This window comes from Zonotrichia leucophrys, chromosome 20 (assembly GCF_028769735.1).
Source record: "Zonotrichia leucophrys gambelii isolate GWCS_2022_RI chromosome 20, RI_Zleu_2.0, whole genome shotgun sequence".
Taxonomy (NCBI): Eukaryota; Metazoa; Chordata; class Aves; order Passeriformes; family Passerellidae; genus Zonotrichia; species Zonotrichia leucophrys.
Window position 1 is genome coordinate 5,878,216 of NC_088189.1, and position 25,365 is coordinate 5,903,580.

At 45.4% G+C, this 25,365-nt stretch overlaps 1 protein-coding gene across 2 annotated transcripts in view; it reads left to right on the forward strand.

The window, feature by feature from the left end:
- The window catches only part of COL20A1 (collagen type XX alpha 1 chain), a 73,180-nt gene that overhangs the window by 43,450 nt on the left and 4,365 nt on the right, over positions 1-25,365 (forward strand). For both annotated transcript variants that reach the window (XM_064729706.1, XM_064729705.1), the window contains exons 19-35: positions 5,061-5,203; positions 5,748-5,877; positions 6,514-6,570; positions 9,453-9,491; positions 11,120-11,258; positions 13,436-13,578; positions 13,909-14,018; positions 14,692-14,850; positions 16,769-16,846; positions 17,445-17,531; positions 19,656-19,709; positions 20,494-20,589; positions 21,102-21,155; positions 21,644-21,697; positions 22,024-22,077; positions 23,452-23,523; positions 24,216-24,251. In XM_064729706.1, the coding sequence (XP_064585776.1) occupies positions 5,061-5,203; positions 5,748-5,877; positions 6,514-6,570; positions 9,453-9,491; positions 11,120-11,258; positions 13,436-13,578; positions 13,909-14,018; positions 14,692-14,850; positions 16,769-16,846; positions 17,445-17,531; positions 19,656-19,709; positions 20,494-20,589; positions 21,102-21,155; positions 21,644-21,697; positions 22,024-22,077; positions 23,452-23,523; positions 24,216-24,251 (1,505 nt within the window). The remainder of the gene's footprint in view (positions 1-5,060; positions 5,204-5,747; positions 5,878-6,513; positions 6,571-9,452; positions 9,492-11,119; positions 11,259-13,435; positions 13,579-13,908; positions 14,019-14,691; positions 14,851-16,768; positions 16,847-17,444; positions 17,532-19,655; positions 19,710-20,493; positions 20,590-21,101; positions 21,156-21,643; positions 21,698-22,023; positions 22,078-23,451; positions 23,524-24,215; positions 24,252-25,365) is intronic.

The window sequence follows — 25,365 nt, forward strand, 5'->3', positions numbered from 1 at the left end:
CTCTCAGATCTCATCCTACTCTGCAGAATAAACTCATTTAGGCTGATGTTGAGCTGATGAAGCTTGAAGTAAGTGGTAATCTTAGAATAAGAAGCTCAGGTTTTATTAATAATAAATAATAAAACCATTTTTATAGGAAACGACCTCAGACAAGTACCTTGGAGCTCCATACTGGCAAAGAAAAAAAGAAAAGCAAGCATCCTACTGATATATGATGACAAGAGGACAATTAGAGCTGTTTGGAGGCTGTAGGAAAATTAATTACTACGTTTTAAGCGATGAATTATGAAGTGTCAGAGGAGCTCTCTCAGCCCAGCACAATGACACGTGGCAGTGCCCTTCTGGGCACATTTGCACAAGCCAGTCCTTGCTGCTTCTGCTGCTGCTGGCACCCCAGCAGGGCAGGGAAAGCAATTTGATTTCTGCTTGTCAGCTGCTGTCCTTGTGCAGGAGCCTTGGGAATTGTCAGGCTCTGCCTTCTGCATGAAGAAAATAGAATTCTCCAGAAAGCCAGGTGTGACCGTGTTCACAGGGGTCTTAGGATGAGGGAAGAGATGAGGATCTGACTCCATGTTTCAGAAGGCTTGATTTATTATTTTATGATATATATTACATTAAAACTACACTAAAAGAATAGAAAATAGGATTTCATCAGAAGGTTAACTAAGAATAGAATAGCAAAGAATGATAACAAAGGTTTGTGGCTCAGCTCTCTGTCCAAGCCAGCTGGGCTGTGATTGGCCATTAATTACAAACAACCACATGAGACCAATCACAGATGCACCTGTTGAATTCCACAGCAGCAGATAACCATTGTTTACATTTCATTTCTGAGGCCTCTCAGCTTCTCAGGAGGAAAAATCCTAAGGACAGGATTTTTCATAAAACATGTCTGTGACAGCCAGGTGTGCAGCCAGCACAGGGTCCAGTGCCTGGGAGCTGCTGCTCCCTTTGCAGAAGCAGTCAGGACACAGCCACACTCCTCCCAGCCAGTATTTGCAGGTGAAATCAATGTTTTGGTGCTAATTCTTTTCTAGTATTTAAAGTAAGAAGTGGCACAGAAGGGGTGGCTGGTGATTTCCAGGGCTGCTCTGGGGCAGGGCAGGGGGAACTTGGAGATGCCAGAAAATTGCTGAAGGCTTGAGCAATGAATGTCTGGAAGATGTGGCCCTAGGCAGGACTCTGGGATCTCCTGGGATATGGTTATATTTCAGATATTTAATGTTTCAAGCAGAAGCTGCCACCCTGTACTGTGCCTGGCCAGGATGTCCAGTGGTGTTAATCTCCATCAGGGCTGGCGGATAACAACGGATTCAGACACAGAATGAAAATCTCTGGTGTTATCTGAAAACCCAGACCTCCTGATCTGATTTTTGAGCCCTTTCCCTCTTAATTTTCATTATAAAATGGAATTCTGAGGGCTGAATCAGTGATGAAAGCTCTCTGGATCTCCTCAGGAGGGCAGACTTTGGGTTGCTAGATGGTGAGCAGCATTGATCAGGTTGTGCTGAACAATACCCAAAGTGTGTGCTAAAGGAGGTTGTGGGAGGGAGAGAGGAAATGCTTTCTTTTGCTTTCATCATTGCTTTTCTCTTTTCCTCTCTTGGCAACATCCCTTTATGTAAGGATAGGTCAAGTCATGAAGTTTTTCTTAAAAATGTCTTGGTAGAATTTCCAAGAAATGCTGAAGTTTAAGGACAAGGACTGAAGTGAAACTCAGCAGGAACTGGTAACACAAGATCCTCTCCCTGAAATACTTTCTTCTTTGAAGGTCAAGGGAAAAAATTGCCAGGTCAGAGCAATGCTCCTTGCCTATGGTTTTGTGAAATGGAATCGAGCTCTGCCCCTGGGGTGAGGGAAAAACACCAAGTTCATTTTATTCAGGGCCATAATACCTCTTGTCTCACCTGACACACCCATTTTGAGACCAGATGTGTTACATTCATGGGACCCTGAAGACACCAATCCCTCACAAGATAAAGGTCACCAGAAACCTCATCCTCCTATAAAAACCAACAACCATCAGTGTGATGTGACATTTGGAAGGATTGGGATGAGGTCACTCATCTTTCTGATAGGAGAAGAGGTCTTTTCAAAGTTATGGTTTGAGATTTGTCATTTTATGAACTTGAAATAAGTGAGTAGCTTTAGCTGGAAAAGAAAATTTGGAGACATCGATGTGGTACAAGCTCCTTCTTGTCTTGGAGATATTGGATTTTTTAAAATTCTTTGTTTTGACTACAGGAAATAAAAAAGTTTGGGATTATTTTTCAGTAACCCAGTTAGCAAACTTTTCCCTGCAGACCTTCAAGAGGCAGAGCAGAAACAAAAGCATGCTGATGTATTTCCCACAGACAACAAAATTGTCAAAATGCGCCTCTTACCAACAGTTCTGATGTTTCTTTTTTTCTCTGTTATATTTAGACTGAATTCTCATCTGAGCTGAGCTCTCCTTTCAGTCTGTTTTATAAATTGGCAAGTGTAGCAAAGTCCTTATCCTTGACCAAAGGCTTTCACAGTGATCACTTGTCACACTAATAAACATCTTTAGTGGTGCTTCAAACACAAACCCTCCCAGCAAGCACAGGGAGTGCAGAGGATGCTTTCCTGCAGGAATCTGCTGGGACATGGAGGTGCTGCTGAATGGAAAATGCTGGAAGGGGTGGCTTTGGTCCTGCTGAGCATCAGACAAGCACCTTCTTTTGTACTGAGGGAGAGTTCTTTCATCCGGGCTGGGGAAAAAGAACTTGAGCAAAAGAAAAGAGCCCCTTGATGGTCCTGAAGGACAAGGAGAGGGCAGTTTGGATGGGAGATGCTGCTGAAGTGTTTCACAAAGTGCTTGTGTGCCCTGCTCCTCCAGCTAAGCTGTGGGGAAATCTCTTTATCCACCTCCCCACTGAGGATACACTGCTCCTGATAGAGTGTGCATGGCAAATAAAAGAAATAAAATAAAAATGTGGGAATGAAGCTTCAACCCATGGCAGGAAAACACATGGCTTGTAGTTAATATGTAGTAATTATTGCAGGTGAGCATTTGGAGTGAGTGGAGCCCAGGGTTTTATTCTTATTTGAGTATTTGTGTGCCTGTGGTTCTGGTTAGACCTGAGAGCATGCAGGGATTGCTCCTGTGGAGGAGCAGAGGGTGAGGAGGCAAACAAAGGACAGATGCAGGCAGGGATGCTTCCATCCTCCAGGGCAGCTTCAGGAGATGTCCTGTCCCCTGTCTGTCAGATCCAGGCCATCAAACCCTGCCAGGCCTGAGGGCTTTCCAGAATAAACCTGACTCTAAAGACTTGCCCTAAGTTGCCCTTTAAAGTTCACTTCAGCTGTCTCCCCTGACCTCAGGTGAAGGAAATCGCCAGTGCAGGCAGCAAGGATGCATCACTGACTGATAAAAGTGCTGCTGAAGTGACTTTAATCTTGTTTTCTTCTCTGCTTTACCTCGTGGTGGTGCACAGCAACACCTCCAGCCTGATTCAGCTGCTGCAATCTCAGTTCAGCCTCAGTTAAATTAAGCTTATTTCCTAAACAAAAGAGAAGGAGGATCAATGAAGATGGAAATGATCTTCACTCAACCTGTGCTTTAAGGTCACCCCAGGCTTTGCTGGGTGGGCAGAACATCCTTACAGGAAAAGTGCAGAATAAAAACCTCATCACCTTAGTGTGTTTCTTTGACTGTCTTTAGGGCTCACCCATCATTTTTAGTGTCTTCTGAATAAATTCTTAATTTTTTTGTCCAGAACTTCTGTGTCTTCACACCAGCATGAGTTCAAGGACCAGACACATGATTTTATGCTTGGAAATGCCCCAGGAGCAAACAACCCCATGTTCTTGAGCCTCTTTTTGACCCGATTTAGCCCACTCTGCCTTTCCCTTCTTCCCTCAACCTCTGCTCAGAGAAATCCCTCCAGCACAAGAGCCTCTGTCGTCAGATCCAGTTTGCTGCACAGCAGGACCCCAGGGAAAGAAATGCATTTATGTAATTAAAAATTGCTCAGCTATGGTCTCTGGCAAACTCCTTTCTGGTTGTCTGGCTCAGCCCATCACCTGTTTGGAACCCATCCAGCCATCCTAGGACAGGGCCAGAGAAGAGGGGATAGCTCAGGCACCCTGTGTGACCCAATCCAGGGATGTGGGTGTTGATGATGATGATGATATCAGAAGCTCTAGACAGAACTCTGGTGTGCTGGGTGCTCTGGGATTTTTTTAAAAAGAGTAATTTTAAAACAGAAAAAGCTGAAAAATATTAGAAATTATGATGGATTAACTCTGATGTGTGATCCAGGTTTAATTGCCAGTAAAGCTGTTTGTCCAGCTTTATGAAATTCAGTTCCATTTCAAGCAGCCTTGGTGTTTGTTCAGGATGTGTAAAATGGGTCTCTTTGCCTTGTGCTTCCAGGACTCTTTCACCTTTGCAAGAATTTTCCCCATGTCCTAGGCTTGGATTTGCTGAATGTTTGAGTTGTGGTGTGCTGTAGCTGGGCAATCCTCATCCCTCCAGAATTATTTTTCCCTCTTTCCTGGGTGCTTGTGGCTGCCCTGAGTTTTGTTGACCTGCACAGCAGAGCACTGAGGTGTGACCGTGTTCACAGGGGTTCTTGGATGAGGGAAGAGACAAGGATCTGACTCCGTGTTTCCGAAGGCTTGATTTATTATTTTATGATATATATTACATTAAAACTATACTACAAGAATAGAAGAAAAGGTTTCATCAGAAGTCTAGCTAAGAACAGAATAGCAAAGAATGATAACAAAGATTTGTGTCTCGGCTCTGTGTCTGAGCCAGCTGACTGTGATTGGCCATTAATTAGAAACAACCACATGAGACCAATCACAGATGCACCTGTTGCATTCCACAGCAGCAGATAACCATTGTTTACATTTCATTTCTGAGGCCTCTCAGCTTCTCAGGAGGAAAAATCTTAAAGAAAGGATTTTTCATAAAAGATGTCTGCGACACTGAGGCGTTCAGAAAAGGGCCTGGAAGCAAACACTGCTGGCCCCATTTACAGAGAATTCTCCCTGCTCTTCGTGCTGCTCACCTTCCATCCCTGTCACAGATTCCCGGAGCCCACCCACCAACCTCTTCATCAGCTCTGAGACCCCCAGCAGCCTCCAGGTGCACTGGACCCCTCCTGATGGCCGAGTCCAGCACTACAAAATCACCTACAGCCCTGTTTCTGATGCTGCTGCCCAGCAAACTGTGAGTGTCCAGCTCCTTTGGGGGGGACAACATGACCAGATGAACTCTGCTCACTCCAGTCAGGTTTAGGATATCAGGGCTCACAACCAAATCTCTTCTTGCTGATGTGTTGCTTTGTAAACAGAACTCTGAGACTCTTCTGTAATTAAGATATTTTTCTCCATCAAAGCCACTTATAGCACAGCTTTCTCTGCTCACTGAACTGGGGAGGGAATTCTTGGAGGCAGAGGGGTGGGGGATAAACCTACTGCTCCTCTGGCTTAGGGAGATTAAATATAATTATTTTAAAAGATTCCCTGCTTAAACAGCTTGATAATCCTTTTATAAGGCACTTCTGCTGCATTTCCATGGGGAATAGTGGGGTCTTTATATGGAAAATGACTTTCCTCTGGCCATTGCTAGTCCAGCAGCAGCACACAGCCAGGCTTGCTGTGCTGAACCAAGCAGGAATGCTGCTCTGAGCCAGCCCCACCTAACTCTGGGCAGTGAGTGAGAGCTGCAACGACAGCCCCAATCACTGGGGTCTTTTCTTCCCCCATTGCAGATCATGGCTCCAGGCAAAAGCAGCAGTGTCACCCTGCAGTCCCTGCTGCCTGATCGAGCCTACAAGGTGACCATTTCTGCCATCCACTACACGGGAGAGAGCGAGAGCACCTCCACCACGGGCCGGACAGGTACGGAGCTCAGCTGGAATGGGCACCTCCTGCACTGCCCTCCAGCTGCCACCTCTGCTGGGACACGCTGCCTGAAGCCAGGGGTTTGCTCAGCAATAGAATATTAGCCTTGAAAAGTGAAAATCCTGCCCCAATTTCTGTACTCCTGTGAGTTATTGACAATTCTGGGATGAGCGCGAAGGGCTGGCGGCTCTTTGGTTTTCGAGCCTGGCATCGCAATCTTGGACGACAGAGCTCAGGCATGGCCTCAAGTTGGGCCAGGACAGGTTCAGGTCAGATACTAGGAAATATTTATTCATAAAAGAGTGGTTAAGCATTGGAAAATGCTCCCCAGAGAAGTGGTGGGATCACCCTCCCTGGAAGTGTTAAAAACCGAGGAGATGTGGTCGTTCCTGATGTGGCTGAGTGGGCGTGGAGGTTTTTGGAAAGAGTGGTTAAGCATTGAAAGAGTGGTTAAGCATTGGACAATGCTCCCCAAGGAGCAATTAGACTCACCCTCCCTGGAAGTGTTAAAAACCGAGCAGATGTGGCCATTCCTGACATGGCTGAGTGAGCGTGGAGGTTTTTGGTCAAAGGTTGGACTTGATGGTGTTTGTCTTTTCCAGTTTTCTGAGTCTATGTTGCTTTCTCTTCCAGCTCCAGTGCTGTATAAATTCCCCTCCATCCGAGGATTCATCCCACCTAAAGCAGAGGGTAAATCACCTCCTCTAAAGCCTTGCTTTGCTGGTGTTGGTTTCAATTCAATGTGGGCTCTGCAGAGCAGCAGGAGGGGTCCATCAGCTCTTGACAGATGCCCTTGGGGACAACCCAAGGACACCACAGAACTTCTTAACACCAGGCTCAGTAAAGAGACCAATGGTATTTTAGAGGATTTCTGCACAACTTGACCAAAATGTAGTGCAGGGAAGTGTGACATGTTTTAAATTAAAATTCCCTGTAAAGTCCCTTATTAAATTTAATGAGCATATGCTCTCATAGCTGATAGAAAGCAAACTATGAAATGGATTAGTGAGAAATGTTGAATTAATGGGGTTAGAAAAAGTTTTTAGTAAGTAAATATCACAATGCAGATATTGTGGCACTGCTGGCACCTATTTGAAACTATTCCAAGCAAAATTTCAGTTTTAAAATTTATTGAGTGAAGTCAAGATTGAAGAATGAGGCAGCTTAGATGTAAAAAAAATTAGTTTATAGCCAACAAAGGACATAGCAGATTAAGTTTTCAAGTGTTATTGAGGTGTTCAGATCACAGTGGAAAAGTCCTGTGAACTTTCAAGCAGAAAACAACCTCTCAAAGGGCTGATGAGTCACCTTGTAGAATTTAATATAGCTGTTTGGCTATGAGAACTGAAAAGACAATGGAAGAAATATTAAATTCCTTCTGTTTTATAAAGTGCCTTTTTTTTGAAGAAGGAGAGACAATATGTAACAATGCTGGGAAAACAGTTGGATGTGCAATAAAGGCTCCAATATTGATATATAACCAAATTATTGAGAGAAATGATCTGGTGTTGCAGGAGTGAATGTTCATTGAACAGTGAATAACTGCATTGGGCTGGGATTTGGGGAGAAAAACAAAAACAGGAGGAGATAACAAGACAGCAGGAATCTTAGGCTGGAAAGGATAGGGAAAAATCTTCAAAGCTGAAGTGAAACTGTCAGTGTCAGGGATCCTTGCCCTGACTCTGAGAGCTTCCCACAAGCTGAGCATTGCCTGATCAAAGAGCTGAGAGCAATCCCAGTGCTGCCAGCTGGGAAGGAGGGGGGAATTGCCAGGGATGGAAGCAAGAGGGACTCTGGGGCCTGGGCAAGGGTCAGAGTGAGCTCACCGACTCCCAAACAAGACAGATACCTGGAAAATGGGCAAGTTTACAGCTTGATTTGGGATCTTTCTTTTTTGTTTGTTTTTCATTCACCATGCTTCAGTTCTGACAGAGCTGGAGAGGGACTTTCCACAAGGGTATGGAGTGATAGAGAAAGGGGGGATGGCTTCAAACTGACAAAGAGCAGGTTTGGATTAGATGTCAGGAAGAAATTCTTCCCTGTGAGGGTGGTGAGGCCCTGGCACAGGGTGCCCGGAGAAGCTGTGGCTGCTCCATCTCTGACAGTGTCCAAGGCCAGGTTGGAGCAGCCTGGGATAGTGGAAGGTGCCCCAGCCCATGGAAGGGGTGGAACAGGATGAGCTTTAAGGTACCTTCCAACCCAAACCTTTGTCTAAGACTTAGAAAAGTTGGTTTCTGGAAGGAGAAGGGAAAGAGCAGTGTACAGGTTGAAGATCCTCCATGCAAGGGCTGGTCAGGCTCAGCATTGCAAGGCTCACGTTTCAGAAATTGATTTTTAATGGATTTCCATAGATCCCTTCCACAGTTTTACACTCAGTTCTACAGGAATTATGGTACATAAAAAATTAAGCATCAGTTGGAACAACAGAGGTCACAGCACCTTGTAAGTTTTTGTGGTTTAAGTCCTGGCTTTAATGGTCCTGTAGCCATAGGTTTGGGTGCTTTTTCTTCCACATGAGGAATGGGATTGAAACTCCTACAGGCTTAGGAATCTCATGTCTTTTGGAGGAAACAAGTCACCTCCTTTAAATGCCTTACACATTTTACAAGAGTTAGGCTGCTGCTGAGGTAGGAGATGGCATTGATGCAAGAAAGGCAAGGCCATGCTGCAGCCTCAGTACAATGATCTCTTAGATTCTATTATCCTGATGAATGAGTAAACCCCTTGTGAGACAGCCCGTCCTGTCAAGTGCCCTTGGTTTTCAGGGACATTTCTCATTTTGCGTCAAGCATTCCCTTTGTCCCAGCTCCATCTGGCACCCATGGCCTGGGATTTACGTGGCAGCAGATGATTGAAAGTAGCATTCATGAGCTGTTTTCTAAACCACCCCTTTACCTGAGCCTTTAAACAGAGTGCTCACAGCCCTGGTGCCTCATGTTCCACCTTCACATCCCCATCTCTTCTCTGGTCTTCCTTTTTATCCTGCAGCATCTCAAAGGATTCATCAAAAGGATTTCTGAAAGACAAACTACAAAAAATTTCAAAACTGTCTGTGTTTTCTGAAAGAAATCAAAAGCCAGATTCTCAAGTTGAGATACATTTTTTTGCTGTGTGTATTTTTAATTGCAGGTACAAAATTTGAAACTGCGTATATCTTTATTTTACCACATTACTAAGGCACTGTTAAAAGAAAATGAAATGTTTTGATGTCTGTTTTTAAAAAAAAACTTGCCAAAATGATGCTCTCTTGTATTGCATATCATCAGGTGCCAGCTGAGTTAGTCAAAAGAAAGTGATCACGGAGATGTTTGATGATGAAAGACACTATTTTTATTTTGGTGATAGGCAAGCCAGGAAACAACTTTTATGTCTGCATAAAAATCAATTCTCTCCTTCTCCATATATATATATAAACAAGGTTAAAGTCCAAGCTCTGAATGGAGCTGGATATTCTAAATTTTGCTGTGTTTTTCCTTTGCTCTCTCTAAAGGAACTGTGTTCATTTTGCTGCCATAATCCCCTGCTGGTTTTTTCCCCTCTAATAGATTTCCCCTTTTGTTCTGTTCTCACAGCCTGCCCCACCATCACCTCCAGAGAAGGTTCCATAAGAGGTACAGTAGCAGATCCAAGCCCTGGTGCTGCTGGGCTGTGACTGAAAACACTGCTTGGGAGATATATGCAAGAGCTGAGTGTGGGGAAAATGTCCCAAGGAAAAGGGGAGAAGTGTGAGAACCAAAATTGGAACATGTCTTTTATCAGGTAGAAGAATATTTTGCAGCACCTGAGTTGTTAGTGCTTAACACCAGGATTTTCACCAGCCTTAAGGAGGTGAAGCTTCAAACAGCCCTTGAAGAATTCCAGCAGAATTTGAATTCCTGTCTCACAAAGGCTCCTCAGACTATCAAACTCCAAACCTCTCAGCAGTTCCTGGGATCCCCTGTGCATCCTCCAGAGCCAGAGGAGGTCTCTGCACTCAGGCTGCACAAATTTTGGGGGCAAGAATTTCTGCCTGAGCCATGAGAGCTGTTCATGCTGATGGGTTTGTGGCAAGTGTTGCTTCCTGAGAAAGCAGTGAATTCTGCTTAGAAAGGGGTATCAGCTCCTTCCCAGAGAGTTCTGAGTTACAGGTGAGACTGAAGAACTGGATGCAGTTCTCAGGTCTGGTTGCTCCATGGACCTAGATTATCTTTAAGGTCCCTTCCAACTCAAGCTGTTCTATGACTCTGTGATAATAATGGGATTATATTTCAATATGTTTTAACTGTGACTCAAGCCTTCTCTTCCTGTGCATTTTAAAAGGAGTCTCAGTGTCAGAAGCTCCATACCAGAGATAAATGGCCCTCAAGTAGGTCATTTATTTTGGCAAACTCCCTTGTACTGCTGGGATATGAAAAAATAACGAAATAAAAGCACCCTGGGCCAACCCCCAGGCGAAACAAAAACTCAAGCCAAGAAACTGCAGAAGACTGTGAATGGTGAAGGGGTGAGGGAATCCAGGCTGAAACCACCACACTAAAATGAAGCCCTTCCATTTGCTCAAGAAGGAACCATCTCCTTCATCCCAGTCTGCTGCAAACTCTGATAAACTCAAACAGAATCCAAACAGTGAGATCTTGTCTGACTGAAGAGAAAACTGAAATGAAAATGACTTGGTGCTTTAATGATGAGCTGGGGGAGAGAAATTAAGCTGCATGAGCCAGAGAAGATGTCAGAGGTGTCAGAGGAGAATCTCTGTAGCCCACACAAGGCAGGTCAGCCATGGGTGTCTCCTGAAAATAGAGAGAAATGGAAAAGTTTGTATTTTAAAGTTTTTTTCCAATTTTTTTCTGTCTCTTACACATAAGGCCTTTCAGACTAGAAATCATTTTCTCTCCCTGCTAGCAATTACTGGACTGATTCCATGCCTTTTGAAGATAATACTTTGTGTGTAGTTGAAAGGAAGAAATCGTTGGAGTAACATCTTTCTCATTGGGGTTTTTTTCATCCTGAAGCTTTGAAAACACAGTTGTGAAAGCCTCCATCTTTTGCCCACTCTCCTTCAAGAGGAAAAGATTACAAGAAATGTGCACACAGCCTTCTTTTCCTTGGCTGCCATTTGAGGGGTACACTCGAGCTGGTGTTGTGCCATACAGGGCATTTTCTCCTGCTGCCTTCTCTGTGCTAATTCAACCTGCTCTTCAAACACACTTCTTTTGCACTGCTGCCTAACCACTGATTTCTCTGTTCCCCTTTGTTTCAGGATTTGATATGATGGAAGTTTTTGGCTTGGTAGAGAAGGAATATTCCTCCATTAAAGGCGTGGCCATGGAGCCCTTTGTGTTCAGCGGCTCCCGCACCTTCACCCTGTTCAGGGACATTCAGCTCACCCAGAGGACCAGGTGGGAGCACAGCTCTGGCTCTTGCCATCCTCATCCTCAGCCTCATGCCCTGTGCACAGCAAAGGAAGGTCGTTTTGGGGAGGAATGGTGCAGCCCTGCTGGCAATTTCCAAATGAAATGATAAATACGATTAGCTAAATCAAACCATTGGTAGATTGAAAAAATAGCCAGAGGGTTTTTTACTTAATGAATTAATAAATAAACCCCTGGCTTTCCTCAAGATGAGTTGTCATGTAGAAATTAAGGGGACACAATAGTATTTATTATACATTTGTACAGCCAAACACTTTCACAGTGCTGTTTTTGGTTTCTACAGAATCACTTTTTTCCAGCTTTTTATTTGCTGTGATGGACATGAGGATCATGTCACGTATGGACACTGCACCAGTCTTTAGGTATTCTGTCCACAGCCACCTGCATTTCAGGGATGGCAGTTTGAGGTCACATTTTCATCTTCAATCCCTTCTCCCAAATATCTCTGGTTTGGAGAGAGATCTTTGCTTTAGAAAATATCACTCTTGTAGCTGCTCTCTGCAGCCTGGGCTGCGCTGATGAGAGGGAATAACCATTAGCTCTGGCTTGTGGCTTGACCTCATTCCGTTGCATATGAAGCTTCTCCACAGGGTCCCAAGCAGGCCAGGCAGCTCCTGTGACCTCATTCCTTTTTTATGATTATGAATCAGGAATGATCTGACTCCTGACATTCATTGCTACTTTGTTTAAAGCCTAATTACTGAGCCACTGACTCTGCTTAATCTTAGTTAAAGAGGCAAAGCTTCTTAGAGTAAACAGAGTGGGGGAGATTCAGAGAACCGTTTGGTCTAAATACTCAGGAAATGATGGGCAAATCCTTTTGTTCAGCTCTTATAGATGCCTTTCAAGGACACTATCCCTTCAGAAACTGAGTGAGAAAGAAAAAATCTTCTATTATTATTTGTGAATCAGTCCTAAAAAGATGCCTGATGGGCTGTGTTTATGCCGTGCCAATGTGTCCTGTTTCAGATTACAGGCGTGTTTCAGGCAAACCAATTTGACCTTCCCTTATTGCCTTGTATCCTCTCACTGTTGCTGAGCCTAAATCCTGCAGCTGGGATGGGGGACACAGAGGGGGCTTTGCTGTGGGCTCAGTGCTTATCCCTGAAGGGCATTTACACTGATTTAGGATAATTTAGAATCATTTAAGCTGGGAGAATCACGAGTCCAACTATTACCCTAATGCTGCCAGGTCTGCCACTAAACCACATCCCTAAGCCAAGAGTTTTGTGCCAAGGTTTAAAGATTTACCCCGTGATATATGGCAACCATTCCTCCTTGAAGAGGAGACCTGGGGGAGTGCTTTGGAACCTGGCAGGGATGTTTTTTAAGCCTCCACTGAGCTCTCATCTCAAAAGCATTGGGGCTGCACTGGCTGTGGGCTTGGCATTCCCTGAGGCAGCTCTGGCAGTGATGGATTGACACCAGCTGCTCCAGCTGAGCATCCCCCAGGCACCAGGAGAAGCCCCACGAGGGCTCATCACTCACCACAGAGCTGTCCAGGCACAGCAGGTCCAGGCTCTTTCTGTTCATATCATCATCATCATCTCCTGGGAGCAAAGCCAGTCCAGTTCTGGCCCCTCAGGGAAGGATGTTGAGATGCTCAAGTGTGTCCAGAGGAGGCAACGAGACTGGTGAGGGGCTTGGAACACAAACCCTGTGAGGAACCACTGAGGGAGCTGGGGGTGTTTAGACTGGAGAAAAGGAGACTCAGAGGTGACCTGATCACTCTCTACCACTTCCTGAAAGGTTGTTGTACTCAGGTGAGGTTGGTGTCTTTCTCCAGGCAGCAACTGACAGAACCAGAGGACACAGTCTCAAGCTGTGTCAAGGGAAATATGGGTTTGATATTAGGAAAAATTTTTTTACAGAAAGGGTGATAAATTTTTGGAATTGCCTGCCCAGGGAGGTGGTGGAGTCACCATCCTTGGGTGTGTTTAACAAAGCCTGGATGTGGCACTGGGTGCCAGTGTTTAGTTGAGGTGTTTGGGCTGGGATGGACTCGATGATCTTGAAGGTCTCTTCCAACCTGGTCATTCTGTGAATCTTTGGCAGCCCCCCTGCCTAGCAAACACTGGGATGAAGCTGCAGGATGTTTCTGGGGGTTTAAATCACCAATGTTCCCTTGCTTTGTGCCGTTGCAGTGACGTCCACATGTTTGCCATCCCACCTGAGCACACCATCGTGGTCCTGCTGCGCCTGCTGCCCGACACGCCCAAGGAGCCCTTTGCCGTGTGGCAGGTCACGGATGAGGACTTCCAGCCTCTCCTGGGCGTTAACCTGGACCGTAAGATTCCTTGCTAAATACATGAAATTCGGTGCTTCATACATCTTGCAAGCAGCAGGGCTCACCTGGAATGTTTTGATGGTTTCCTTACTCAGCAGCACTTTCTTGGGAAGGTTTGTTGTGGCTGCCAACCTCACATTTAAATCAGTGCATTTGGAAGACATGTTTTTATTTTTATTCTGCTTGGAGCATATTTATTTTTACATATTGTTTAGAAGTACTACTGGATAACATAGGAAATCTTCCACCATGTTTAAGGCTAATTCTTTACTGCTGCATATATGTGTGAAATCAATTTCTAAGCTGTTATTTGTCCTATCTTCCCTGCAGCCAGTAAGAAATCCTTGACCTATTTCAATCACGACTACAAGGGTGATCTACAGGAAGTCTCCTTTGATGAGCAGGAAGTGAAGAAGATATTTTATGGGAGCTTTCATAAGGTCCTTATCAAGAGAGGGAGAATTTTGGCTCATGATCTTACTCTGGTCAGGGAGTATCATTCAAACTGAGGGGTGATCATCCAAATGCTTTGCATCCTGGTTGTCAGGGAAGTGGCCAACCTCTTAGATATGCTGAAATTCATAATTGTAAAGAATTCAGGTGGATCTCATGATCAAAAAATGATTTACACATATTGATTTTTCTCTTTTCCCCCATACTCCAAAAACTGTTGTTGTTATAATCAGGAAAAATTGAAAAATAATTAGGTTTTTTAGAATTTTGGTAACCATTTAGTTTTGGTTGAAAGGAAAAGGGAATCCAGCCTTGTGAGAAAGCTACTTTATCACTCATAATAGGGTGGGGATTTGGTTTTCTATGTCCTTATAGCAAAGGCATTGCACTCAAATGAGCAACGAGCTCTTTCTGTGGGTATCTGTGGGCAGGTTCATTACTCACCTCCAGCAAGGCTTCTCCCAAGGAGAAGTGAGGGCATCAACAAGGGAAAGCACATACTAAACCTTACTCCTGAGCCCCCTCCATCCGCTCACTCATTAAAAACACCCCAGGTGTGCCAGCAGCGGGCTGGGGATGGGGCACAAGGTGTTACTGTCAATAGGAGACCCCTTATCTCTCCACGGAGCTCCAACATGGCTTTGTCCTCCTGCTGCCCAGGTGCACGTGGCTGTGAGCCACTCCAAGGTCAAGCTCTACGTGGACTGTAAGAAAACAGCAGAGAAGCCCCTCAACACCCTGGGCAGCATCTCCACGGCTGGCTTCATCATGCTGGGCAAAGTGACGCGCACCAGAGGGCCCCGGAGCGGCTCCGTGCCCGTGAGTGCTGGACGTGCTGGCTGGGGTGGCAATGGGCAGGAGTGCCTCATCACCCTCATCTGAGCTCCTCCCCATACTGCTGGGCTGCTCCCCGTGGGTTCAATGAGCTTTCCCAGCACTGGGAGAGCGTTTCTGTCCCTTGTGCCTTGGTGTGGGGACTGTGATGGGAGTGTATCCCATATGAGCTTTCTGCTGGCTGCATCCCCCAGGGCTGGGGCAGCACAGCTCCTGCCCTGGGATGCTGAAGCAGACAGGAGAAGGGTTTGGGAATTGCTTCTGCAAGGAAACTTGGGCACATCAGCCCACACAGAGCGATGCTGGGAAATGCTGGTGGCTGGAGGCAGCAGAGCTGGGTGTGCCTCAGTCTCCAGTGTGTTTGGATCTGTCTATCTGAATACAAATGAGGGGAAAATAATCTCCAGTAGAGAGGCTCTTTATCAGCTTCTATTTGGGAAAAAATCCCAACCCATCAGGGAGTGCTGCCCTGTGGGTGTATCCTCACTGCTCCACACAGCTCTGCAGGGAGCTGCTCCCTGCCAGGGGACAGCAAAAGGGATGTGTGCACTCAGTGTCCTGGCCTGTGCACAGTCCTCAGGGAAAAACCACCCTTCTTCTGTCTGTCTGTTCCACTCTCACTCCCCAAAGCAGGAGTGTTAATTATGTGCAGAATCAGTAGCAAGTTCATCACTCACAAGGCTCTAGTGGGGCTGTAGCAAATCATTCACCACTGATGTGAAGATCTTGCTCCTTGGCCCTGCTTTTATATCTAGAAATCCAGGGAAAATGCCTCATCAGGTGATTTATAGCTCTCTTTGCCTCAAAGCAGCACCATAAAACCACTTTGTCCCATGTGCATCCCTGATTGCAAACTGAGAGGCAGAGGTGTGGGATACACCTGGAAAAAAGTGGAATTGCCAGTAAGAAATGGGGTCTGCTGTGTAACAAACCAGGGGACAGTGTGTTCAATCAGTATTTACTTGTTTCCTAAATAAATCCTCTGATAATTTGATCAAAACCTGTGGCCATCAAGGCAGGAATCTGTGCTTTCCTTGTCCCTCCCAAATTCTCTCTGCTAGCAGCTCAGCTAGACAGCTCTGGCCAAATAATAAACAGCCTTGTGCCATCCCTACTCCCACTGCCTTTCAAGCACAGCAACATTTCACATCTTCCACAGCTCTGCTGTCCTTGAGAAGACAGAGTGCCTCATTATTGGTTATCATGGAACCTTATTTAATTTAAGAAATCTTTAAATGCCACTTGATCTGCAGGGCTCATCTGTATCAGTAACCCTCCCTGGGCTGTACAGCTCTCTCCTTGTTAAATGCATGGAGTGAAAGAAAAAAAAAAGAAAAAAAAAAGATGAGAAATGGTGTCAAGGCAAGAAAAATTAATCTCTGCCTCATTATTTTGTTTGGCTTTGTGCAGTGTGTGCTTTTTTGTTAATCAGAATGGGAAGATGTGGCTGTTGCGAGGGAGGCAGTGAGAGAGTGGTTGGGGTTTCTGGGGAGGGGAATCACATCCCTGCCCTGGGAAATGCTGCTGCCACATTTCCCCTTCTCCCCATGCCCCCAAGGGGAGCAAATCAAAGTTTGCTTTCACATTCTGGCGCTGCTGAAGCCCAATTAGTTGAGAACCTGCTGCTATTGCAGGGCTGTGAGTAAATTGGAGGCGTGATGTGAAGCTGCTTTGTTGACTTGCTCAGCAAGACAGAGACCTGAGGACTTGTGGAACACTCAGTCTGGGGGTAGCTCTCAGGTTGTGGCTTTTTTGGGGTACAGTTATAATTGGGATCACACAGAAGATTCCTGCCAAATCATCCCTGAAGATTATTTTTATCGCTTGAACTTAATGAAATTTGGGGATGGGTGGTGGGAGCCAATGGCAGTTTGTTATCAAACTCTCTCTTTTTTCCCCCCAGTTCCAGCTGCAGTCTCTGCAGCTCTTGTGCAGCAGTGTGGGGGCAGAGCAGGACAGATGCTGTGATCTCCCTGCACTGGTAAGGCAAGGGGCACTGCTCTGCCCATTGACAGCAAGCTGGGGAGGGTGGGACAAGTCCATGGCACTGTAGTGACACTGGAAATTATTTTGATAGACTTAAGAGGGAAAGAATTTTTTTCCTCTTGGGCATAACATCGGTGTGTTTCTTGGTGAAGCAAACAAAACTATGTTTGTTTCAAAAAGAGTGAAAACTTCCAATCCTGGTGCAATGCATATTTTTCCTGCCCTGGCAGTCCTAGAGCTTTGCTGCCACCTCAGCCCTGAGGCACAACATCCCCCACTCTTCCTTTCACTTCTCCACACAGACACCTGCTGTATGGGGTGTATAAATATGTAGAAAGGAGAAAATTACCTTCCAATATGTGTTTTGCACATTGCAGGCAGGGCTGGCTCAATTTTTTTCCTACATTTGTTATTCAACAGAAAAAATAAAGCACTCGATTGCTCACAAAAATCTCTCAGTGGAGTAGAAAAAAAAAATCTGCTTTTTTTCAAGTAAAAGATTGAATTTTGAAACACTGAGTGTTGTACTTGTGAGCCATCCTGCTCTTGCTGTGCAGCTGCTCATGACTGGTTTTGGCTTGATTTCATTTCAGAGGGACGAGGACACCTGCCCTACCTTGGCTCCTGCCTGTTCCTGCACTTCTGGGCACCCAGGCTTGCCAGGACCCCCAGGGCCCCCTGTAAGTCCACCCTCCCCTCCAGTGTATTGCAGGTGCTGCTCTTCCTTCATTTTTTGTGGCATGTTGGGCATTGGGTAACGCTCCTGGGGCTCTGTGGGGTTTAAGAATCACAAAATTGTTCAGGTTGGAAAAGATCCTAAAAATCATTGAGTCCACTCATTAATCAGGGCTGCCAAACCCAGCTCTAAACCACATCCCCAAGAGCCACATCTACACTTTTAAATCCCTGCAGAAATGGTGATCCCACCCCTGCCCTGAGCAGCCTGTGACAACCCTTTTGGTGAAGTTTTATCCTCATGTCTAATCTAAACCTCCCCATGTGCAACTTGAGGCCATTTCCTCTCATCCTAACTCAAGGAGCTTTTCCAGGGCCAGGCTGAGAGTTTCCCTTTGGGTTTTGGATGGTGATGAAGTGGGGAGATGGAGAGTTGGCAGTGCAACAGCTGCAGCTGGGAGCAGGCTGAGCAGTGCCTGGTTCCACATTAATCCTCTTAGGAGAAGAGGACAGGTCACCCTCAGTGTCTGCAGAGATTTCATGGGTTGGAGGCTCTGAAATTCTCTGTAAATTTAAGGAAAAAACAACTCACCAAAAAAAAAAAAAAAAATCTTCCTGTCTGGATCCATGTTAAATTGGAGCCAGTGAGTGTCTGTGTGGGTGGACAGTGTAAAGAGAAAGGGGAGACTTTGCTATCCTGTCTGTCCCCAAAGCTCCCTTTCTGTTCAGTGAATGTCACTTGCAAGAAAACCCTGAAGAAATGGGGGGGAAGAGAAAACAGCCATTACATCTGCAGTGTGCACAAGAAAAAGGGCACAAATTCTGCCCTATCCCTTATGGATGCAGGAAAGCTGTCATGGGCTTAAATCCCAGGAGAAAATATTCGTGTTAAACACTGGGAAGTGTTAAAAAATTTGATTTTTGAAAATCTGGGGAAGGATATTTGATTTGCACAAGCCAGCTGAAACCTGACAGACAGCCTGTCCAGAGCAGCTCAGTTCAACCACTCCAGGTGCTTTTCTCCTGGAAAATAACCATAAATGGAAACATTTGCCTCCTTTTTCAAGTGAAATGGTCTCAGATCACCTCCTGCACTGACCTGTGGTTTAGCTGTGAGTTCAGCTCTATGCAAGGAGAGTGCCTCATTGCAGAGTAATTACTTGCTCATTCCGGTGGAAGTTTAATTAACAGCACACTCCACTGTCAGAGTTTGCTCCAATATCCTAAGTGCATAATTAGCAGCTTGCATTGCCCTGTGGTTTAAGCATCTCCACAGACAACTCCTTAAAGAGCAGGACTCTTTAAAGCATTACAGGAAATTGGGTTTTGACACATAACCTTCTCCTCACACCACTGAACCCTTGGTAATTTGCTGCAGTTACAACAGCACTCACTGCTATTTTTAAAATTCCAGTTAGCAAGACATGTCCCACCTTGTATTTATCACTGTCCTTAATGAGTGTGTCTGACTAGATCCAGCTGGCTTCTGAAATGAGTTTCTGGGCACTTCTGAAAGCACCTTTCCCAAAGTTCCCTGCCTATGCTTCTCAATTCAAATCCACGTGGTTTATTTTGGGTTCAAGAATAGCAACGTTCAGATTAAGATGTCAAAAATTCACACAAAATGAGGTCATGCCAGGAGGTTGGTTTCTTCTCCTCACCCAGAGTTAGAGCTAAGCCAGGTTTCCCAGAGCCAGGTCTGTTCCTGATCTCAGCACATGTCACTTCTCTGGGGTGGAGAGTGTAAAACCCAGCAGAATTCTATGATGAGCACCCCCTTTCTCCCTTCTCAAGTGTGTTCCCATGTCCATATGAGATGTCCCAGCATGGATCCACTCAGAGGGAGTTGAGGGGAGGTTAAACAGGTTGAAACTTCATCCTTCTCTGCTGGGAATAAATGCTGTGTTCCCTATGCTGGTCATAGGGGGACTGGGCTGTTACTTGCTTCTTCCCTTTCCCACATTTCCTGGACAAATCAATTAATTTTCTTTTTGTCTCTATTTGTTTTGAGCTGTGTGGGGCAGGAAACCCTTTTCAGAGTGGGGCAGTGAAGAGCACATGGTTCTGTCCCCCAGGTTCCCGGTTACAGTGCAATAAATGTGATGATGTTCTTTGTGTCCCACTGGCAGGGCAGCCCTGGCAGGAGAGGACCTCAGGGGGAGCAGGGGGAGCCAGGACCCAAGGTGAGTCCTTAGGCTGGAGGTTATCTCCCTGCACCAAACAGAGTCCTGACAACACACAGAGGAGGATGGGATCACTTATTATTAATTAAATGCTCAGTTGGGCTTTGGAGATTGAGATGATGAGCCTGATTGTGCTGAATTAATGCACTGAACATGGTCAGCAATGTCCTCTGAAAGCAGCTGTGCTGTGACAGGGTCAGGCTTTGTGCTGTGACAGATCTCCTGACCTGGGGCAGAGCAGCTTGAGGAGGGAGGCAGAGAGGGAACACAGCCCTGAGGTGGGCATGAGGAGTGGCTGGGGCTGAATCCCCCAGCCCTGGGACTGTAGCAAACCCTGGTGCAAGAGTTCACAGCTCCATGGATCAGCACAGGGCAGAGCCAGAGCAGAACACTGGTCCCATTTTTGGGATGGCATTTGGGAAAGCAGCATGGCTGCAGGGGAAGGATTTGGGGAAAGGACACAGGTCTCAGAAATGGGCTAAAGAACATGGCTTTTTGCTCTCTGACCAGCTTGAATAACAGGAGTCACTGCTTGGGAAGGTGAATTGTGCTCTGCAAAGCACCCTCTGCATCTTTGCTGTCTGCTCTCATGAAAGATGGACCAAAATCCTGGACCTAAAACACAAAGGCAGCTGAGGTTACTGGAGATGCCCTCAGTGCCCCAGTTCAGTCTTGAATCCTGTAGATGGCTCATGCTGACCCAGGCTGTGCAGTGCAGCCCATGAGGAGAGCAGTCACCAACCACTCCCTTCCTCTATGATTGTTTCCTTGTTTTTGGTTTCAGGGTGAGCCAGGCCCCCCTGGACAAGTGGGACCAGCAGGTCCCAGTGGCCAGCAAGGCTCTCCAGGCTCCCAAGGAATCACAGTTCAGGGCCCTGTGGTATGTGACCTCTTCCATTGCCCTTTTTCTGTCACTCACTCACTCTTCCCAGCTAGAACCTGTCAGGAATGGGTGTCAGTGCTGTGATTTATGTGTTTACATCACCCTCACCAGCAGCTGAACAGCTGCAGAGGGAGAAATGACAATCAGTGGGTTTATGCTGACAAAGCCCTGCACTTCATCATTGTGGCCAAAGCCTGCTTTTGTCCAGACTCCCCTTAATGGGCTTTTATTTCCAGCAGCCCAGTGGGGTCCCTTCCAACTCAGGATGTCCTATGAATATTCAGACATTTCTCTTCCCAGTGATCATCATTGCTTGGCAGGCAGCAGTGGCAAGGGCTGCCACATGTCTGGGATGGCAGAGTCCCTGTGCACATGCTGTGGCTGTAAATTACCCTGGAACACTGCAGGGAGCAGGAACAACCTGGGACATGCATGTGGAGCAGCAGGATGCTCTTTGCCTTAAAGGGTTCTGCCACACACCCAACTGCGTGCTTCTGTTTTAATCCAAGGGGCCACCAGGAATTAAAGGAGAGAAAGGAGACACTGGAATCCCTGGCATGCAGGTAATGGTGAACACCACTCCATCTACTTGTCCCAAAGATTTGCCCATCTTGTTTGGCTTTGGGTTTTTTTTTGGCTTTTTTTTTCTCTTTTTCTTTATTTTTTTTTTCATTTTTTGTTTTGTTTTTTGTTTTTTTTGGTTTTTTTTTTGTGTTTTTTTGTGGGTTTTTTGTGGGTTTTTGGTTTGCTTGGTTTTGTTCTTTTTTCTAAGTAACTACTTTAAGCAAGTCTGAAAAGTTGTTGCTCTTGTCTGCTTGGGACCTGTCTGTTATTTTGAAATGCCATCACTTTCTCAAGGAAACTGAGTTTTAGAGAGATAGACCCATCTGGAATCTGGATATGATGGAATTAAAGCTGGGGTAACAGTCTTTGCTCTATGTAATGAATAACTCTCTCTCTTCTTTGACCTTTCTCTTCTGTCCTCTGTTCCAAGATGGATTAGGGCAGTGATAATTAGATGCTGACTTTACCCAGCATTTCTGATTTACAGGGCATTCCTGGTGTGCAGGGAGCTCCGGGCAGGGATGGACTTCAAGGTGCAAAGGTAAAACAACTCATCCCTGAGATTTTGTGCATGGGTGCCTAAAAATCTGCTAGGAGCATCCTAGCAGAGACCCAAAACATCCCAGTGCACTCAGTGCAGAAGTGAATGGTCTTTTCATAAAGCCAGATGGATTGTGGGGGAAAAAAATGGGATCATTTCAGGTTTGGCCAAATTTGAGCAGATACTGCCTGTCTTGCTGCTGGACAGATGCTTCTCTTACCCATTTTAGCAAATTCCTGCTAAAAGCAGCACATGGAAAAGCACCTCACTGTTGATGGGGTCTCTCAGAATCCTCTGGTTAGCAAATGACTGGATTTGCTTTGCAGGGGGTGAGGGGACTCGAAGGCACAGCTGGGCCTCCAGGACCTCCTGGACCAAGGGTGAGTACTCCCTGTGAGCGATGCACTCTGAAATCTGCTCCTCAGCAAAGTTGTATGCTTTCACCTGGGAGAGTCAGGGCAAACCCCCTTCCCAGGGTACCACAGGGAGCACCTGGCACATGGGGCAGGTGCCTCCTTTCCCTGCCACCCTCAGTGTAAGAAGAAAATCCTTGGCTTCCTCTGGCGAGTCCTGAGGAAGCTTCATCCCAGCCAGGAGATTCTCATTGTGCTGTGTTAGCTTTCCTGACACTGCTGTTTTCCAACTCTTGGTTGAGTTGGAGGGGATTTGGTTTGCTGGACTGAAATCAGCAGAAGCTGGAGGATGCAGGCAGTGTGAAGGTTTCCCAGATCACTGCCAGTATCTGCTGCCAGGGCTGCATGTAGATGGGTGTGCTTGCACTCTGTCATGCCCAGGGCAGCAGAATTTAAGATCTGTTGATTCACACCTCCTAATTGGAAGGCACCACAGGAACACTTCATTTTACTTGGGAAATTGAACCAAATTTGGGGTTAGTTGATGGCTGGTGGACCTGAAAAGTTACTGATTCTCACAACTGAATCTCACAGCTGAGTCTCACTGCTGAGTTACAAGGAATTTGGCAGTGGTTGTGCTAAGTTATTTATAGGAGCCAAGGTTGAATTAGGCTCATAACTTTGACTTGTTCATCCTGGGAATATGTGGAGCTGGCAGCAGTGAGCCTCAGCTTTTTAAATATGAGGAAAGCACTGTCACCTCCAGAGCAGGCTCTGAAAGCTGTTCTGGTGCTGTCTTGAAAACTTTTCTCATTTTCACTGTTCAGAAAAGTTGCTAATATCCACTGAATTCAAAAGTAATAGCTGGAAAATTCTAAAACAAAGTTGTTTCTGCTAGTTGGTTTTGGCTGGTTTTTTTCTTCCTTTTATGGCTCCAAAAGGTACAGAAAGCTCACAAAGAGGAGATGACCACAGAAGGCACTTCCCACTCTCTAAGCTGCTGCTGGTGTTGTTAAGTATTAGAGGCCAGCACAGGTTTTAAAGGAAAAAGAAAACCATGTGGTATTGAGAGGCTGGAGAAGAGGGTTGTGCTCTAGGCTATGTCTAAATCTGAATATATAATGGAAGATCAAAAGCCTGTAGGGTACAAACTACACTGCAGTTTGTTGGCAAAACTCAGCTTTTCTGGCTTGGCCATAATTGAGATGGTGATGGGAAATGATGTGAGCATGACTCACGCACAATGAGCTTTGAACAGTGAGTTTGTGGCTGGACAGGAAACTTGAGGCTGCTGTTCCCTTGCTTGAGTCCTCTGAACTCCCACCAGGGGTGCCCCTGGAGCCCTTGAACACAAAAAGAAAGTTAGGGAATAACTGGATTGTGAATCTGTAATGTCTGCAGGGTTTCCAAGGAGCCACAGGCACCCGAGGCAGCAGTGGTGAGAAGGGACCTCCAGGTGATGTTGGGCCAACAGTAAGTTTCTGCTTTTGGGTCTCAAAGAAGGCCAAGACATGGAATAATTGAATGGGAATGAGCTGTTCCCACAGCAGCTCTGCCTCAGAGTCTGAAAAATTGTTTAAATTCACACTCATCCTTCTTAAGGAGATGTCTGGGCATTCAAAGCCCAGGCTACTGATCTGTTGATAAAGCATTCAACAAATCCCAGCTCCCTTTGCCCTCTGCAGATTCACCTGCTACACAGAATCTAAACAGATTTCTGGTGTAAGATTCTAGAATAAAGCAAGAAAGTCACTCATGAGCTGGAGCAGCCAGCCTTGGGCTTGCAGGTGAAACCACAGATCTAAATGTCACAGGAATTTCTTCTCCTCAGATGTTAGAAACCACCTGTCCTGCTGGCAAATCTGTTCTTAGACTGCACCTGAGAAATTTCTGCATCCCTGTTGATGGTGCTTATCCCACTGCTCCAGTTACTGATTTATTTCTCTTTTATTTAAAAACAAAGTGTCTGAGTATGAATTAATACTTTTAAGTATGGACTTAAAGCTCTTAAAATCACTGCCATGAGGTCAAGGAAACAACAAGAGTGTGAGGAACAATCATTGTGCTCCCATTAAAGTAACCCACACCCCCCGTGAAATTATTTGTTTGGCTTTTTTCTGTTCTTCCTTCCTTAGACTTATTTATTTTTATTTTTTTTTCTACAGGGACTGCCAGGTCCCAAAGGAGAAAGAGGAGAGAAAGTGAGTTTTTCTGATGCTGGGTGATCTTGTCAGTGCATCATACCCTCAAAAGACTGGGTGTGATAACCTGGATTGCAACTTTTACTTACAATTATGAGCCAAACCTCTCCAGTGTTGGTTGTACCTATTGCTTTTTTCCTTTCACCTGCACAGGCTGGGCTGCTGGGGTATAAATAATCCCACAGCAGTCAGGAGCTCCTTAGTATCACTTGCAGTAATGAAGCAGAAGCGATGCAAATGCAAAACTATTCTTTGCTGAGAAGGGAAAAACCAAACCCACTTGGCTCCACTTTGTTCTGGTTTAATGTGTTGCCAAAGGGGACTCATTTGTCATAATCATTGTCCGTGCCCCAGCACAGACCTTGGCAGCCAGGACATCCACACTACCTTGGAAGGTTCTTTTGTTGGGAAAAAAGGTTTTTCAAGTTTTTCTCATCCTGACTTCTGGTTAAATCAAACTGCCATGACTTTCTAGGAGTCATTGCCAAGAGTGACTTATGCAAATTTTTCTTCAGACAGGGATGAGGTGCTTTTGTCTCAAGTTAATGCTTCAGAATTATAATTTTTAAGAGCATTCTCCTTCCAATCCCACCAGTTTTTCCTTTTCTAGATTTTTTTTTTACACTGAAACTTTTTGTTTCCCCCTCCTTTGGGTGTTGAACAGAGCAGTTTTTAAGCCTGGATTATCTGCACTGTGATCCAGCCAGAGATGTATGTTTTATAAACAGTTCTGGAAGCAGGTGCATTAGGCATGAATTTTCACAGTCAGTGTTTATTTTTAAGCAGGTTTTTGCATTTTAATCGCTTTTCCCTACTTCCCTAAAACTTTCTGAAGGGCCCGTGATATATGATTTATTCAAAATACAGTAAGAATCAATATTCATGGAAGATGGAGTCAAAGATAGGAAGTTGTAATATCTGATCATACTAAATGTTTTACATATCACAGAACATTGAGTTATAGACTTAGCATCTTTTCTGATAAAATTTGAGGGTGAAATTTGCTCTCCCTTTTTTGGTAATTGTTTAGATTCGGTCTGGTCCTTTTGATGTGCAGAAGAAAAGCAATTATTGATGTTTCCAATTTCAATTTTCTGGTTTCAGAGCTTCTTGA